This window comes from Nuphar pumila, chromosome 3, assembly GCF_984573655.1.
Source record: "Nuphar pumila chromosome 3, dmNupPumi1.hap1.1, whole genome shotgun sequence".
Classification (NCBI taxonomy): domain Eukaryota; kingdom Viridiplantae; phylum Streptophyta; class Magnoliopsida; order Nymphaeales; family Nymphaeaceae; genus Nuphar; species Nuphar pumila.
Window position 1 is genome coordinate 25,852,795 of NC_143251.1, and position 19,235 is coordinate 25,872,029.

The 19,235-nt window shown below is 38.2% G+C and overlaps 2 protein-coding genes across 2 annotated transcripts; one reads left to right on the forward strand and one right to left on the reverse strand.

The window, feature by feature from the left end:
- Positions 1-2,319: 2,319 nt before the first annotated feature.
- Positions 2,320-5,552, forward strand: LOC149842352 (thioredoxin X, chloroplastic-like). The gene is made up of 2 exons (XM_089999078.1): positions 2,320-2,882; positions 5,025-5,552. Exons 1-2 carry the CDS (start codon positions 2,517-2,519, stop codon positions 5,229-5,231), a joined length of 573 nt encoding a protein of 190 aa, XP_089855204.1. The 5' UTR covers positions 2,320-2,516; the 3' UTR covers positions 5,232-5,552.
- A 538-nt stretch (positions 5,553-6,090) lies between these two features.
- On the reverse strand, positions 6,091-7,905 carry LOC149842353 (pentatricopeptide repeat-containing protein At4g33170-like). Its single transcript, XM_090000643.1, has one exon. It carries the CDS (start codon positions 7,903-7,905, stop codon positions 6,091-6,093), a length of 1,815 nt encoding a protein of 604 aa, XP_089856769.1.
- Between the last annotated feature and the right edge of the window lie 11,330 nt (positions 7,906-19,235).

Below are 19,235 nucleotides of genomic sequence, written 5' to 3' on the forward strand. Positions count from 1 at the left end.
CTGGAAGCATCTTGCCATGAGCTTCAAATGGAACTAAAATCCTTTTATAGAAGAATTCGGCAATTATGTCCTAAGGAAAACCAAAACAAAGATTTGTAAAGAATTGGTTAATGTGGAATCTTTTCCTATGTGAAGATTTCACCAATTATTTTTCCTCAAACAATTGTAGCAATTGAAAACCTTGATTCCCTCCAATTTCTCTATGATTCCCACTTCCCAAACAAACCCATATGAAAAGACAAGTAAATCCAGTTTTAGAAAGAGAAGAACCATAATAAACCATATCATATTCACTTTCAAAATTATATTCGTTGTATGAACAATGCTGCTTACACACTAAAAATTTCTTTGCCAAACCACATGAAATAAATTGCTTTGTTTTTTTATTCTCATTTATTTTGCTTAAAAGTTTGAATTTTTCTAATGTTCTCTGTATTGTGTTTGTTGGTGTTCCTATACTATCAAGCTCACTTTTTTTCCAATAAGAGGTTGTTGTAGTCGGGTGGGGCCCTGGTCACTATACAGGTGGTGGTCAAGGTTCAATTTCCATAGGTGTCTCCTTTCTAATCATAGTGAGCTAATCATTGTTTAATTATTTATGATTTAAAGTATGCTTTAAAAGCAAATTAAAGACCAAAGTTCCTATCGAAGCTAATCATTGTTTAATAGAAAAATAACCTTGGCTTAAAGGCAGGATATTCCCTTCTTTCAAAAGATAACCAAATTTCAACCAAAAAACTACATTTAAATCCAAGCACACAAAAACAAATCAAATTCTATTACCTGTTTTAATTTTTTCTTCATGAAAATTAATGGATTTCACTCATTTTCAGCGAACTCAACTCATATTTGACCTAGGGCTACATTCTAAAGCCTGAGTTAGGATCTAGACTTGAAACAAAGACCTATTCTTCAATAAGTGGAATTTTGAATGAAGTACCAAGCCCAAGCACGATCTTACCTATATATAGGCACGTAAACAGTTTGGATTGGCAAATCAGGGCCAGATTTAGATTCGAATTTGGATGGAGAAAAGGCGATGCCAAATCCAATTAAAAACATGCATTCAGATTGGAATATCCGTCTGTTTTGTTAAAATATCTTAGACCAAATCAGAATCATGGAAAAATCAGAGTCTGATTATTGATAGGATTTAGTTTTCTTTACCAAATTCATCCGATCAGAGTCAAATTCAGACCAAATCAGAATCATGGAATAATATTTGCTGCAATCGATTGTACTTATAATCAATTTAACAAAACTCTTTCTTTTTTTGTAGTAAATCAAACCTCATAGGTGTGATCTATATGTTTTTATTTACCAAGAATGGACTTTTGAATCAACAAATTCTGACATGTATAAAGTTTTTTTTTACAATGTAAAGATCACAACATAAATATATTTTGTTTTACCAAAAAAGATGTGCATTTTTTATAAAAAAAACACGAACCGACATGCAAAGCTCAAATTCCCACTGAGGGGCTGTTTGGACGACAGGGGTCTAAATCTGGTATTTAACAAGCTAGGTTTTGCCTCAAACCAGGTTATTGGCAAACATGGCTTTCCCAAAACTAGTTTTGTTGGGTTGTTTTTAGGTTTTTGGTCACAAAAATAAAATAATAAAAGAAAAAAAATTGGGCTGTTTCTCGGCTGGTGGCCGACCGGAAAATGGCCAGCCAGCCATTAACTTTGAAAAAAATAAAAAAAGGGGAATGGCTGGTCAGCCATTAACCCATCGGCCAAGTCAAAAATGAAAAAAGAAAAAAAAAATAATAGGTGACTAGTCATTTTCCTACCAGCCACTAGCTAGGAAATGGCTGGCCAGCCACGACAAAAAAGAGTTTTCCGACCATTTTTCAGCTGACTGGTTGGTACCAATTTTGTCGGGTGGTACAGTCCGGTCACTTTCCGACCAGTGACCGGATTTAGAAGTTGTGTTGGTAGGTGGGGAAGGGGGGAGAGAGAAGAGAGAGAGACAGAGAGTTGGAAAGGCGGGGCGGGGGGGGGGGCTGATAAATCCGGTGGCAAACCTATCAGGGTTGAAAACCAAGTTTTGGTGTCACCCAAACATGCTAAAACTTAGTTTTTAAGCACAAAACCCAACTTACACACTGGGTTTTGGGTGTCATCCAAACCAGTACCTAAATCGTATACACTGAGCACAATTACCAAGTTAGTTCGACTCCCACGGGCACTACTACCTCTCTGCATAAGCCGAAGCTCAAAATATGAAACATAAAAAAAAAAAAAAAACGCATAAATAAATTTATTTCAGTTATTAAAAATTAATTTAATCTATTGGTGAGAACATCTCGCCGTGGCCACACAAATGGCTTGTCTTTAGCTTTTTTTGTTGCTCCTCTCCTTCTCTTCCCAATGGGGGAACGTCCTCCGACTGCCAGTCCTCCACAAAATCCCACCCTTCCATCCCTCCTCCTCCCACTGTTAGACTTAGGGTTAGGTTAAGGGTTTCTTTCTTCCAGCAACCAGAATCTCTCTGCACCTCTGCGTCTATCATGTTGATGAACACCTGCCACTCGCCAAACTCCTTGAACTTCCCGGCGTCCCTGGGTTTTCCGGCGACGATCCCGGCGCACTCTTCCCGTAGTTCTCGGAAGAGATATGTCCTCCCCCGCGCTCAATCGCTCGCGAAGTTGTCGCAGGGATCGAGGCGTTCTGGTGGGAGTTACGCCGGATTCTGCGTCGGAGTGGGACCGGCCGGTAGGGGGCGGCCTTCCGTCGTCTGCAGAATCGCCACCGTGAGCGAGAGCGAGTTTGCAGAGGAGGTCTTGGGGTCGGAACTCCCGGTCCTCGTCGAGTTCGTTGCGGATTGGTGCGGGCCGTGCCGTCTCATGTCGTCGACGGTCGATTGGGTGTCTGAGGTATGGGAATTTTCCGATTTAGTGTAAATTTTAAGTGATAGAAGATCCTAAGGGTAAATTCTGCATGATGGAAGATGCTAAACACAGATTTTGGTCCGATTTTGTTTCATTTTTAGTTCGTAATCATCTTCACCCATCCAGAACGTGGAAATATAGGGTAAATTTTGCGTGATAGAAGATCTTAAGGGTAAATTTTCATGATAGAAGATGCTAAACACACAGATTTTTGTCCGATTTCGTTTGATTTTAGTTCGTAACCGTCTTCACCCATCCAGAACGTGAAAATTTTGCTGAATCTGACAATTTTTAGCGCATAAGGTGTCCTGTATTATGAAGGATTTGCGCATAATACTTCCGTAGAGTTATGAAATTTCATTTCGCAGGACGTGATTTGAAAACAAGTAGTTCACATCATGTTGCCTCAATCAGTGAGGTTTTTATTGGTGTATAACCACGGCCGCTGGGACTCAAATATGTCGACCGTCTCTTAGATAGGTTTGTATTGATTTAGCAGAGAATGCGTGGTTAGAGGGTTGCGCTTCCTTAGTATTTTGTTTATGCAGCAAGATTCAGGATCGAACACGCTAGGTAATGGTATTGAAACCATGCCCAAGACCCACCTGGTTTTTGTTCATGAAACAGCTGAGCTCGAGCCTGGTTTTTGTTGGTACCGAAGCTCAGCCGAAGCATTTCGAGAGCTTGGATTGGCAGAGTTTGAGCATTAAACAGATCTTAAGGAACTACATTTTTGTTACATCATTCAAAGTGAAGGAGGAAGAGATGACGTCTCATGACCTCCCTCATACAAACCCGTGCAAATCCAACCATAACAACGCTACTTTTCTATGTCAAGAGAAACGCCCATGATGGCGCAGTTATTTTGTAGTCTGTCTGCGAAATGAAACATACAGGACATGCATAGGTTTTCTATTGATGCACAGGCTGAATGGCAGCTTTGTCCAAGGTTCTAACTATCCTAGTTTTTATGCAGAGATCATCTGATGGACTAGCAGTTAGGTAGTTTTTTTATTTATGCCTCTGTCTGTAGGAAATATTGTCTCCACACTTTGACCTAGCATTGCTTTGATGCTTTGATCGTCTCACCAACCTAGGAGATGGTGGTCTTGTATCTTGAGGGAAGATGGCATGTATCACGGGCACATCTCAGTGTTGATTTTCCTCCAAGTTATTTTTGTGTCATATACTCAAATTTGAAGACGAATTTGGTTTTTGTGGCTGTCCAAACACACTAAAAATGAAATGATGAAGGGATAGGAAAACTTGCAAACAACAATATTGTCTAAAAAGAAGATCATGGCAGATATAGATGATCAATGTAGATCCAAGTGGAAAAGCAATCTCTCTGCTTTTCTTTCAGACAAAACAATCCTTGTATACTGGAGTGAAATGTTTGATTCTCGTGATTTAGCTCTAAGATAGTGCATATGAGGCGTTCTCACAGAAGTACTAGATTCTCTCACAGGCTTCACCTTTACAGCTTTGTTTGGGAGGAATTATCCAGCATTTGCATATGAAGACTTTAGAGCAAGAAAGAGCAATAGGGTCCCCAAAGTGAGTAATTCACTGTTGGATTTTTTTATTTGCTTATTCCATTGATTGTATCAATGACAAGAAGCCTACCTTGTTGAGGTGGTGCAAAGTAGAGACACTATTTTTTTGTTCCTCTGAGTAACGCATGGTAATTGTTCCTGACTTTTATGCTTGTTCATGAAATTCCTTTCTTCACCTAACTGATTGCATTTTCATAATTCTGGTTCCTGCTTGTATTCTTAACTAATTCTGATAGAGGAGCTGTTTGTGTTTAGATTGGATAGGATTATTTTTTGCATTCTTATGAGTTCCAGGAGGGAAAAAAAAAAGAAAGTGACTGCAAATTTCATGAGTTTTAAGTAGTGTTTTTTGTTTTTTCAAATGCAGTGGTGCTTTCTATTCCTTCCGAGTTGATAAGCTAAATCTGTAGTGGCTGAAATTGGCGTACTGGTACTTGCTGATGTGCTTGTCACAAATGTTGGTCCACGAGAAACATATATTTTATATTTACGTTTCTTGGATAAAAAACTATGCATTTCCTAGTTTATATCTTCTAATTATATTTTTATAAGAGCTGTTGCAATTTTGCAGGAGTACAAGGATAGATTAAAGGTTGTAAAGATCGATCATGATAAGAATCCTCAACTTATCCAAGAATACAAGGTTTTTGGCTTGCCCACGCTCATTCTTTTCAAGAACGGGCAGGAAGTTCCAGAAAGTCGAAGGGAAGGTGCCATAACAAAGAATAAACTCAAAGAATACATTGATAATCTTTTGGATTCTGTTAAAGTCACATAATCCATGAACATGCTTCTCTAGTAGCTGCCAAAAAGGGATTCAATCATTTCTTGAGCACAATACCTGATTGTTTTATCCTTAACTGCCTCAAGGAGACTGATGTTTTCCCTATTCTTTGTTCTGGGAATGTACCGAGGATCGTCTTGAGATTTAGTTTTTAAGTGTGTTGTGCCATTTTTTGAATGGAAGGTTTTCTCGTGTATAAACAATGTACAAGTGAACACCGATTTCTCATGAAACCATCCGCACCAAAATCGTTCATGGATGATGATTAGCATGTAATTTGCAAAACATTTGTCATATGCATTGCTTAAGCAGAAAGTCAGGGTTTCATCTAATACTAACCATTTCACCTTAAGTTGGCAGAAACTTCTTTTTCTCTTAAAAGGAGATTGCTATAAATTATTTATGTCAGCTTAGGTTTTAAGCATAGGAATGAAATCATGCTGCCTCAGCCAGAGACCACTTTTACAAACTCTCAAGCATGCTTGCAATTGAGGTGACAAATTGAGCTGCTGCTGTCAACCTGTCACTTGAACTCAGGAGTCAGGATAGCATTTTATCTGACAAGCAGTCTGTTTTGAGGTATCTCACAATTGTAGTTGTTATACAGGCACAAAGAAAAAAGCCTTAACCGCTTGTTTTAGCGTGTTTCTTAAGATATAGGCTTTCCCAGCAGGACCTGGATGATAATTTATTGTTATAATGCTCTTTCTACAAGGAAGATACAGATGAAGGCTACCTGTTCATTTGTTGGAGGTGCAATTCTTGTAAGAAATTGTTAGAGCTTGGGACTTTTTTGCATCACATCCGAACTCTGGGTCAGGAAAGAAGGGGAAAGGGTGCATAATTTACACCTTCATCCCAACGACTGCATGGACCACCCTCCACCATGTGATACTCTTGGAATACTGGAATGCTTGAGTTCAATCCAACTGCATCCAGGATTTTTCTTCACTTCCCTTTTCTCCATCATCTTTCTCACCTTATCCACATCATCCCAACTACACAAGTCTGCATAGATGTTAGATAAGAGTATATAGGTCGAAGGATCACATTTATCTGATGCCAATGCACGTTCTGCTGCTCTTTTGCCGGCCTCCAAGTCCCCATGCATACGACAGGCGCCAAGCAAAGTCTGCCATACGAATGTGCTTGGCGGGTTAGGCATAGTGTGAATCAAAGCCTCCGCCTCTGCAACACGTCCAGATCTACCAAGCATGTCCACCATGCAGGCATAGTGATCATCTTCAGGCTGAATTTCATGTTCTTGTATCATTGATGAGAAGTACTGCATTCCTCTGTCAATCAACCCTCCTTGGCTGCAGGCATACAAAACACAGATGTAAGTTATATGATTAGGCTTCACACCCTTGGCACACATTGCATCGAAGAACTCAAGTGCTTTATCCACACGCCCATTCTGCGCACACCCCATGATGATCGTAGTCCACGTCACAACTGACTGTTCCCTCATCTCTTGAAACACAAGGCGTGCGTCGTCCATGCACCCGCACTTCGCATACATGTCTACGAGTGCATTGTCCACACAATGGTCGGCTTCCTCCCCTAGCTTCATCCTTAGTCCGTGGACCTTCTTTCCTTCCTCCAATGAAACCAGACTAGCACATGAATTTATGGCTGTTGCTAGTGTAAACTTGTTTGGCATGATACCAATCAACTTCATCTCTTCAAAGAGTTCAAGGGCCTTGTTGGGCTGTCCATGGTGCAGGCAACCGGCAATGATCTCAGTCCAACTGATAACATTATGACAATGCAACTCATTGAACACTTCCAACCCTTCTTCCAAGTCACCAGATTTCAGATACATATCAATCAGGGCATTTCCAACGCATGTATCATTTCCGTAGCCAGACTTCACAAGCTGCGCGTGAACTTGCAGCCCGTGTTCTTTGACAGCAACAGCGGCCAAACCGGCAAGAACGGTAGCAAAAGTGAATTGATCAGGCTTGGCATCTTCGTGATTCATTCGCCACCAAAACCTCCAAACCTCTGAGCATGCAAGCTGCACATAACCTGTGATCATGGCGTTCCACGAGACGACGTCCCTCACATTTGCTTTCTCGAAAAATTCCACCGCTTCAGCTAAGTTTCCATGGCGAATGAGAGCGGTAATAAACGCATTGATGACGAAGACATTCCGTTCAAACCCAAGCTGCACAACACTAACGTAAATTTGCTTCGCATGGGACAACAGGTCGGACAGCGAGCACGCATTGAGTGCGCTAACAAGAGTGAAGTGGTTGGGCATGATCCCCTGCCTCTGCATCCTGAGAAAGAGGGCCAGTGCCGAGTCATGTTGGCCGTGCTGCACGTAGCCGGAGATCATGGCTGACCACGAGACGACATTTCGTACAGGCATTTCGTCGAACAGTTTGTGGGCATCGTCCAAACGACCACACTTGGCGTACATGTTCACCAAATGGTTGAGCAGGAAGGTGGAGGCCAGGTGGGTCTTTGTGATCCGAGCGTGGATGGCTCTCCCCTCGTCCACACGTGCGTCGTGCGCACGTGCCTGCAAGAAGGAGGAGTACTTATCCTCGTCTTCCTCCATGGTGGATTCTGCTCCACGGGGGAGGCTCCCCGAATGCCATCCACGGCGGGTTGTGAGGAGCCGAATGCCGACGTTGGCTGGTCGGAACGGCGGTCTCATTCTACACACGCCATCACTTTGACAGTCTCCGGGCCTCCTTGGTCAACTAAGTTGGCCAGCTCAGGTTCCGGTCCGTGAAATATTGAAATATCTCCAATATCTAACACATCCATATGGGCCTCATCTGGCAACAACCTGCTCCCAATTGTGCCGTATAGCATGGTTAAGTGTGGGCATCAACGTCACAAAGACACGGAACTGACTCTACTAGGACAATGTTAGTTTTCTTTTTTTAGTAGTTCTCATTTTTTTAACCCATTGATGTGTTTTAAGTAGGTTTTCATTTTTTTAACCCATAGATGTGTTCAGCATGATTGAATTACTAACAATCGACACTTAATTCATGCATTTTTTAATGAAAAATGTTAAAAATTTATTAAAATCATAGGCCGTTGATTTTTGAAACCTTATAAAAACCCATCATTGTAATATGTTTCATTTAGCACCATACCCATTTAATAGGTTCTCTCTTTCTATATATGTACATAGTCCCTAGAGTATGAGAATTAGAAATATGGGCATGTGGATGGGCTTGACAGGGTGAATTTGTATTTTCCATGGATTTTTTTTTGAATGCTTGAATGTTTAAGAAGATTATGAGCCATTGATTTTAAAGCCTTAAAAAAATCTCATTTATGCATCAAGATCTGATGATTCAAAAGCGATTTCTTATAAAACCAAGCATATAGATCACATTAGTACGGTTAGATTCAAGAGAAAAGAACAAAAAATTCATAAAATCATGGTTCATACATTAATTTTCGTATTTTCAGTTCTCATGTTCTATTAATTATATATATAGTGAGTGGTAGCTTACATGCTCAACCACGCTGGCCGTCCATCATAGGCATGATGGATGACAAAAAAAATGCAAAATAAAAGCAAAAATATATATTTTTTTTGCATTTTTGCCCTCTTTAGTGGTGGTTTTTAACAACATAAAGGTCCCATTTTTCGTTAGGACCTTTAGCTAAAGACTCTAAAATGAAAAAGCATATTTTAACATTTCTTTTTTTTTTTACTTTTTTATTGGCCGTCCATCAAACCCTACGATGGACGGCCAGTATGGTTGGGCATATCTCTCTCTCTCTCTCTCTCTCTCTCTATATATATATATATATATTTTCCACCTAATAGAAATGAGAGATCTATATTGCATTTTCGCGATTATAAAATAAGATTTGAAAAAAAGTTACACAAACATCACAATCGCATGAAAAAAGTTACACAAAAAAGTTCTATTTAAAAAAAATGCATGTAAATTATATCTATAAGGTATGACTAACAAAAAAGCTCAAAATTTTAGAAAAATCAAAACTTTCACTAGGTGGGAATAGGTGCTCTCGGAACACCCCCATCATTAGTAAACCACGCAGAACTGGTTTTGACCGTCGGATCAAATTTGATCCAACGATGCTCTCCAATTTCAAAGTTCATTAAGGTTTCTGACGAAAGTTTTGTTGGTTCTTTCAAAAAAAGACAAAAGGTGGGCTTCATAACTTATTTATTTATTTCTCTCTGACTCTCATCTCTCTATTTTTACGAAATGCAGGTTCTCCTCTCTCCCAACCCTAAGGCAACAGACTAAACCCTCTCTCCCTCTCTCTCAGGTGACGACTGTGGACTCTGCCAGATAGGTTTTCTCTTTCTCTCTCATTTTGTTCTTCTCTCTACCGGATTTCATCGACGACACCGGAAAACCCCTTCTCTGCCTTCTTCGATGACTACAAGGACCCGATCGGCCCCGAGGAGCGCTACTTGGTGATCAGCGTCATCCGAAAACCAGCCACCCTAATCATACATCAAAAAATGCATCCCCCAAAGCCCTCGCTCCAAGAGAGAGAGAATAGAAATGAGACATAGAATGAATGGTGTTGGTTTGGGGACATAGAATGAATGGTTTGCAGATTTGGTACATAGAATGAACGGTTTGCAGATTTTGGTTTTCTTATAAGTGGCTTTATCCTTCCCCCCTTGAACCGCACCATTTATGCTGGATAGGTGTGTCCCCAAATAATAAAAGTTAAGTGGGCTAAAAATCCTAGAATTTGTTAAGGGGGGACAAACACATGTCCAGATCCGGTCCAAATGCATGATCCAATACTGTAGGGTGATTCTACGCTGATCTGGGCCAAATCTAGCCTTATATGCTCGATATAAATGACGTCTCCTTGACTCAATCCATCCTCTGGCAGAGACTAGTGCCCCCTCTTTTTATCTTTTATTTATAGTAGTAGCTCTATTCTTGTGTCTACTATGGGATACATTCTCTTTGTACATTTTTCCTTGCACAACATATCGCTGCCATGTTTAGAACCAGTTATGACTGTGCATCAGTTATTCTGCCCTGCCATAGTCATGATGAATCCTGCCTTCCATTGTAGTTGTATCTTTTATATTGTTATTGCTTAATTATATTATACTTATTTTTCTTTTCTGTTTCTTGTGTTCTATAATGTTATCATGAGCATCCATATAATTTTGTTTCTGGTATTTTCATTATTCATGGCTTGTGGGTTATTTGCCATTGTGAGATATCTTAAAACTTGTTTTTTGTTTGTTAAACATTTAGGGGCGTAAAATATTTCCTCACGAAAAACCATGTCTGCAAGCATAATAAGGAATTTTTCAGGAGAAAAAAAGGGAAAGATAGTGAGCAACGAGATAACACAGTATGGAATTCATGCTGATATTATGTTGCTGACCGTCTGATGAGATTATGTTGTTGACCGTTTGCTGATATTATGTTGTGATGTTTCTTTCCTCTGGTTCTGCTCAAAGGTCATCTCAACTCTTTATCGCCTGAGAGACTCACAGTCGTCGCCTGAGAGAGAGAGAGAGAGAGAGAGAGAGAGCCGAAAGTAATTCAACATTGCCACTCATGAAGATCAACAAAATGTTGAACCCTGAATAAGAACAAAAGCCAAAACAAATAAAGAAAGCACAAGAGAAAAGAACATCAGACAGATAAAATGAGCTCATGCCGGAGCTGCTTGCCCAGATTGCGACAAAGGATAGGTAGCATCAGCAGGAGATAGTGGAAGATCACTAAGATGAATACACAAGATCGCATAAACATCTAGAAAGAGGTGGAGGTTCATCTGGCGGAGAGAGAGAGAGAGAGAGAGAGAGAGAGAGGGGCTTTAGTATATGTTGCATTGGGTTGAGAGAGAGGAGAACCTACATGTTTTAAAAGAGAGAGATGAGAGAGAGAAAAAAATAAAATAAAAAGTTAATGAAGCCCACCTTTTGTTTTTTTAAAGAACTATTTGATCTTTTGTCATAACCTTTAATGAATCTTTGAAATTGGAGAACCAGTCAGCACTGTTGGATCAAATTTGATCCGATGGTCAAAACCAGTTCTGACTGGTTCTCAAACTTTTGAGTTCTCATATTCGGTTAAAATTATTAAAAAATGACGTGTCAAACGTGACCCCCCTGTGTTCCTATGATACAGGTGGATATGCCGTTGGCCACCTCCAGCCAACCTTTTGAATTTTATCATAAGAAATCCATGTGCCATGAGGCTGCGTTTGTTACACGTGCACTCACTTGGTAAAGGGTTTTATTTTCGCATGAAAATAAGGGTTTTCAGTGTGAAAAACATTGGGGCTGATTTCATATTTCCCACTGGTGCTTTCGATCCAACGGCCGTGGGGAAAGATTCATTTTCATCATGAAACTGGCTTATTCAAATCCTATTGCTTCCACCTTATGAAACAATACATTTTTTTTCCAGCTTGACCTCAACGGAACGAATCTAGAGCTTAAATCCAACCACTTTCAACTTTTTTTTAACATTTAGATGGGAAAATCGCTCCCAGAGACCTAGCCATGCTTGGCTTTTTTTGTGGTACTTACTACTTATGTTCGTTGTCCTTGCAGCGGAAAACTCTTTGGGTTTACCCGCTTGCCTTTAGGGAGTTGTCATGCTTTAACTTGTGCAAGGGGAAGATTTGAACCTAGACCACATGCCTAGCGGCCTAGCTCCTATCCCACTATGCCAAACCCCTTTGGGGTCGATCACTTTCAACTTTTAAACAATGTATTCTTTTTTTATGAGCCATCTGCAGATGGTTATGGCTCAAGCATGGCTAGGCTCACAAAAAACAAGCCAAGCTTAGACACCTCAAGCTCAGCTTGTTTGGCTCGTTTACCAGCCCTAACCCATATTCACAGATGGTTGAGAATAATCCAAATTTCGGTTTAATCCATATTTAAATGGTTCCACCTAACTTTTTGGGGATATAGGAAGGGATGACCCGGATCCATTTTATGGGATGGTACATAGGGATGAAAATGGATCATATATAAACCCAATATCCAATTTGAATCTTACATTTAAATTCAGATCCTTACATTAAGATTTAAATGTGGATCCAAATTTATTGATTTTTGATATTCTTTTAAAATTGGACTGGGATCAAAATTTTAGGTTAGATCTAATTTGAATCTGAATCAAAATCTGATTCAGTTAGTTTTTATTGTTTTTATCAGGTCCAGTATTACCTACAAGAAGAGCAAGTTGTGGAGGTCACAAAGCTGATGAGATACATCACAAGTTCAAAACCCACGGCTGGTATCCCTTGCCACAAGGACGAAGCTGGGTGTACTCTCTGGTGGGCAGGAGGGACCTCAAGGGTTTTACCGTTTAGAGGGCAACCAATGTGCCATCCATTGATTTTGAACCCGGATCCGATTGTACCATACTGAATGTGGTTGGATTGGATCTTTATCATAGAATTCAAATTTGAATCTAGCAAGATCCGGCCCGACCTTCGCAGCCTAGCATGTGAGACTAGAGGCAGCATGCCATTAAGGTCTTAGATGACCAAGGATTCAAACAAGGGTACATGAAAGCTTATAGAAGATAGTCTTTTGGAGTCATGGTTGCCTTATTGACAATAATGCACAAAAGCAACTCAACACTGCAAGTTTTGAAGTACTTTTATGTATTATCATGATTAAGTTTATATATTTGAGTTTATTAAGTATGTTAGATTCATGTATCTTTAAATTTTAAATTGCATAAGATTTTTAAGTTTTGAGAAAAATATAAAAGATTGAAAATGATGAATAAAGTCAAAGCTGAATTGAAGCAAATAGGTGATCCTGAGGTGGAATATCACTCAAATGATGCCTTAGAAGACTCCAAAAACTTAGAAGACACACCTCACTTCATTATCAAGAAAAGCTGGTGATCAATATAAACATTTTATTGTGTAAGTGTTTGTGATGGCCGATGAGTGAATGATATATTGTGCCAACATCAAAAGATCCGTTGTGTAAAAGTTAAAATGATCCATTTGAAGCCAAACATTTGCCATCTTAACAAAAAAAAAAAACACTAATACACAATTTCATCTAATAATAATTTAAAAACAAAACAAAAAATGAAAAATATGTACGACAATAATGACATGTTTCCTAAAAGACCTTAAAATTTCATAAATTTGTTTGTCGTACAAAATAAAAAACATTGTTATTTTGAGGACATTTTTAGCTTTCATACATATCATTTTCGGTGCGAATTTCCTTCATATGTGATTCTTTCGTCTCCACCAGAAACGCCTTTGCCACTGCCATCACTGACAAACCTCAATCAACACTTAATCTCTATCACCTTGTCAAAAACCAATCTTCAATGGATCTCCTGGTGATGCGGGTATAACGGATTTTGTCGTGACTGGAGGAGCCACCACTTGGTGGGGGAGAATGACTTGGGTTTTCTGATCGAAACTCTAACCTCGAAACCTCACAAATACTTGAGTTATCACGCATTAAAAATTTATCAAATTCATATAAAATAATTGTGAACGAATTTTCTTTTAAGCTCAAATTGACAAACATCGTCAATACTTGAGTAACTCACATAAAAAATATAATATCGTCACATAAAAAATGTAATATCACATACAAAATCTTTAATTTTTTTTTAACTCGAACGGACAAACCTCGCAAGTGATGGCTCATCGAGTCGATGTAACTCAAGTATTTGCGAGGTTTATCGATTCAAGTTAAAAAAAATTCATAGATTTTTTATGTAACATTATATTTTTTATGCAAGATAACTCAAGTATTTACGAGGTTTGTCAGTTCGAGTTAAAAAAAAAATTAGTTTTTTCATGCGAGGTAACTCAAGTATTTGTGATGTGTGTCAATTCGACTTTAAAAGAAAGTTTGCTTGTACTTATTTTATGTGAATTTTAGCAAATTTTTAATGCGCGATAACTTAGGTATTTGCGAGGTTTCGAGGTTCAAGTTTCTACCAGAAAACTCAAGTCATTCTTTGCCGCTAAGTAAGTTGCGGCAGAATTCACCATACACGCACCACCGAAAGATCCACTAGAGACTGGTTTTTGACAGAGTGATAGAAATTAAGCATCGGCTGAGGCCGATCGCCAGCGGCTAAGGCGTTTCCAATGAAGATGGAGAAAATTCACATATGAAAAAATTTGCACCTAAAATGATAGGTGCAAAGGCTAAAAAGTCCTAAAAACATCAGTATTTACGATTTTGAACAAGTGACTAATTTCTGAAATTTCAAAGTCTTTCATTTTTTCTTAAAATATCATCATTTTTTGAAAAAAGAAAACATTCCAAATGAAACTGGGATCATTGTTTGCATCCATACAGATGCACCAGATCAACTAAGTAAACATTCCTTAACAAAGTCACATTTGACGCAACTCGAAGTCGTGCCTCATGCGGTAGAAATAATCTCCACATGAGGGAAGTTGTCCAAACACTTGATAAAGGGAAAGTGAGACCTGATTACGACCCGAGTTTGGGCCCGAAGGTCCGATTAATACATGGACCTGGGTATAGTTTGTAAAATTTTATATCAATCCCGAACCTAAGTTCCAATTAAGACCCACAGTTTTCCAATGTAAAAATGATAAAAAATATGGTTTTATCTGGTATGGTTCATGTTGTTCTTATTGGGTCTAGGTATGGTTTTTCTTATAATATACCTGATTAGACCTGAGTTTGGACCTGATACCGTTCTAAAAAATTAGGTCCAAGTCTAGTACCATTGGGTCCGAACCAAACCCGACCCGTTGACACCCCTACCTGGGTTTTAAATTTGGACCCAACCTACCTTAGGATATCTTGTTTGAACCCTCAAAAAATCCTGATTTTACAAAGTCTCTGTCTGGAGATATAGATTTTACAAGTCTGGTGTGTCTGTCTCAAAACCCAGTCTAACCTAACTGTCTGTCCCATTCTTAAAATCGTACCAACTTGTCCCGATGTTGCTTGACCCTAAAATTTGGTATGTGCCTAGTCCAAGATGTCTGAAATCATCTCTTTAAACTTGAGATTTTTTCTCCACATTTGAGCATATCAAATTTTTTACCGAAGCTTGTCAAAATACCAAACACTGTTTACCCGATTTTGACATTAACTTAACTGAGCTCACCTAAGGCCCAAACCTTGAATCTAGGTCCACAACCACACACAAATTGGTATCAAAGCCCATCATGTGTCTAGCTTGAGCTTGCTCGGCTTGTTGTGCACTCCTGCCTATAGTCCTAATGAAAATATGTCTAATAATAATAAATGAGTGGTTTTAATCTTAATATTGCTTTTCTTGATTATTGCATGTTGGAGCAATTTGATTGTGAATTTTACTGTTTCTTTCAGCATTCTCTAAGATGCAGTCTTTATATTCAGAATTGCTTAGTTTGAAGCATATCCATAAGTCAACCATGAGATGATTATTTATTTGGCTTGATCAAATGAAAAAGTCGGAGTAGATGTGTATCAAATTTGAGAGAGAGAGAGAGAGAGAGAGAGAGAGAGAGCTCATGTCAACTAGATCATGGTCCATTTGACAAGCTTTAGCTTAGTGGTTTGGATGTTGGGAGTCTATTGAGAGAGAGATCATCAAATAGATCACAGTCCATTTCACAAGCTTGGGCTTAGTGGTTCAAGTGTAGGGAGTCTATTTGTTTGACTTCCATACATCGTGCAATTCAGGCCATTAGCTTTTTGTGTCAGCATTGACATTTGGGGAATTTAATTTTGTTCTTCTACATTAGGTAATACTGGCACATTTGTTTGGCCCAAGTTTGAATTGTCTCACACCACTCATGATGTGCATCATATTTTTCATAGGAGATTACATCTAATACATGACATGGTTTTTAAGACAAGATCAAACATTTTATAGTGTACATCTTCACGACATTCTTTGCATTTCATATATGTCAAACATGGCATTCTACAATCATTTCATGGCATCATTAAGGAATATCATGTCATGGTTCTTATTCAAAACATGCATCACAGTTTACATGACATTCATTCCATGACATGATGTGCAAATTTTATGGCAAATTATAGTTTATTTATGAAATAACATGTTGATTAAGCATGTTGCAAATGAACTAATCTACTATATATGCTCATATCAACTTTATTTATCATAAAACATCAAAACCCTAAAACGTTTTTGTCAAAACCTTCTTCAAAATGATTTTTATGTATCTTTAACCAAGATCTATGCAAGAACCAAATTTACAGCATCAAGATCTATGAAGAAATACTAAAAAATGTTCTTCTATATTAATTATACATGCTAAACAAACAAATAAAATACATATCTAAATATTCATATGATTTTTGCTTTTTAGGGTTTTGAAACTAGCCTTTTTCAAATCATTTTCTCAAAACCAATATTCCAAAACACCGTTTTGGGTTTTCAAAACTCTTTTTCATGCAGATCTAATAGCCATAGACATTCTAGGTATAGATTATATATAGATCCATGCTCTGGATAAAAAAGAGTGCATACTAATGCATTCCAAAATCAAACACCATGAAAGTCTCATTTTTTTTATCTATGCGTACATCGTTCTGGGCTGATTTAGACATTCACAAAGGTAGTTACATGTCTCTAATGGAGGTCTGAACTACTTTTAGGGTTAGAAGGAAGAAGGAGATGTGAGGAATAAGAAAGGAACACAATAAGTTCTCTTTCTTTTTTTTTTTCCTCTTATTTTTTTCTTAGAATATGTAACAAGGGGGGTCATGAGCCTCTCTTTCACATGCTTTAGATTCCTAAACCTAAACAAACTCTTAACCTTTTATCTTAAAAAAAACTAAATTCTTAAATCCCTATTTTTTTTTCAACTATTTAATTATTATATATTATAAACTATTTCATCTTTCATCTTTAATATATATAACACATATGCTTAATTTGACTTCATATTAAAGTCCACACAAGAGGGCCCACTATGGAGGACGCCCCCTCGTGGATAGACCTCTCAAGAGTCCAATTTATTTGGTCTTCTACCTTACTTTATCTTTTATAAATTTAAAAACCTTGATTTTCTTTTTTCGTTCTTTATCTCTTTATTTTGTTATTATTTAATATTTTATATTTTTTTCCAAGCGACCTGACCATATGTGGGGTCCACAATGGACGTCCAGCCCATTGGACTCCATGCCGATAATCAATATAAATTTTATTTTTAATTAAAATCCATGATTTATCCTTAATTGAATATTTTATTAGATTTTTTTACTGGATTTCAAATCCAATTAAGATCCAATCTACTAAAAGTAAACCATATCAAATCCATATCTATATTTAATTAATAAAACTCACATCCTAATGAGGATCCAAAATTATCTTAAATTTTTATCAAATTAGATTAAATTCCTGTGTGATTAAATTTCAATTTCATGCCTAATTAAATTCTATTTAAACTAGTGACTCAATTCAATTTATAATTTCAATCTCAAGTTGAAAATTAGATAAATTTTTAATTTCATCAATTTATGGTATAAATAACGATTTAATAATTACTACAAATCGCAGGCATTACATGTTTGCTTGGCGCGAATTGTTCTCACACCACGGAAGGGTTGCCCGCGTGGCCAGCAGATCAAACTCCACTGACCTGCGTGTCAGTAGGTTTCAGAGGTGAGCCACACAAGGCAGGGTGATCATGAGCCCCCCCCCCCCCCACCCAGGGTATTTTTCACTTCTGCGAGACTTCCTTGTCGTAAAAAGAAAAGTGAGAATTGTTGTAAGAGAACGATTCTCTTGTTTTCTCACGTTCATTGCGAGAGAACTATTCTCATTTGCCCCATGTCCCGGGTGCAAGCAAATGTAAAAGTGAGGCAGTGAGATTTGAAATAACATTGGGGCCATTCTACTTTTCATATGATTGAAATTCACATTGGGCACCCTGTGGTTTAGAATCATATGATTTCCAATCACATGTGATTTCAAATCACATGTGATTTCAAATCACATAAGATGCCATGCCTTCAATAAAAAAGCTGACACTGTAAGATCTGATTACACAAAACTTTTATGCGAACCAAATCCAGCTAGACACAACCAAGTCCGACCACAGCATTCAATTGACAAAAATTTATGATCATAAACAAACATGTTGCCATGTTTGTTTAATTCAGTTTAAAAAGGGTTAATTTGTTGCGGAGTTTTCTTCTTGAGGAGAAAATCCATATAATATGATTTGTTACCATGGTTGGATCTTCAGCAAGCCTGACTTTGAGTCTAATCTATAAAACCAATCATACTTAGCGGATGTGGTAGTCTTGATCCAGTGGGGTCTGTCTGATCCAAATTTGTTGTACGCCTGGATCTAGTAAGGTTGTAGGGGACCATGGATAAACTCAATGCATGTGCACTTGAAAGAAATAGAGGTTGCTTTAGATGATCCAACTCGTGCTCTCCCGATGCCAATGCCTGTTCGAATCCACAGATCACCAAGGTCGAGTGGGATTACGGATTACCATCTAAACTGAGACCGGTTAAAGGATCCAATTATCCAACCCGAGTGTTCTCTTATGTATTTCCACGTGAAATTATCTTGAACCATTTTTTAACTTGGTTAACTATCATCATATATACTGTGTGGAGAGACGGTAGAGAAAGAGGGGCACATATGGAGGTGGGAAAAAGATGGGAAGAATGTGGATGGAAAAGAAAAGGTACCAATTATGTGATTATTTCAACAGAGAAAAATTTTCATAGGAAAAAATTTCCAAAACGCTTTCATGTGAGAAATTTCTCCACCTCCGGAGGTGAAAAGATTTTTCATATGACTGACAGCCGGGGAGAACATTTTCATATGCCAGTCTCTCTCTCTCTCTCTCTCAAAATACTGCTTACTTTCTCTAGTTTTCATGCTGATGCTATTCCTCCAACGAGCAAAATACCTAAACCCCACCTCTCCATATGACCAAGCACTCTTGTTCCACACTAGTTTTCTACAATTGCAGCAAAGATAATGTAGATGTTCTTCCTTTTTCTCTGTTTTCTTCCTGTTGTAGGACAATCCTTA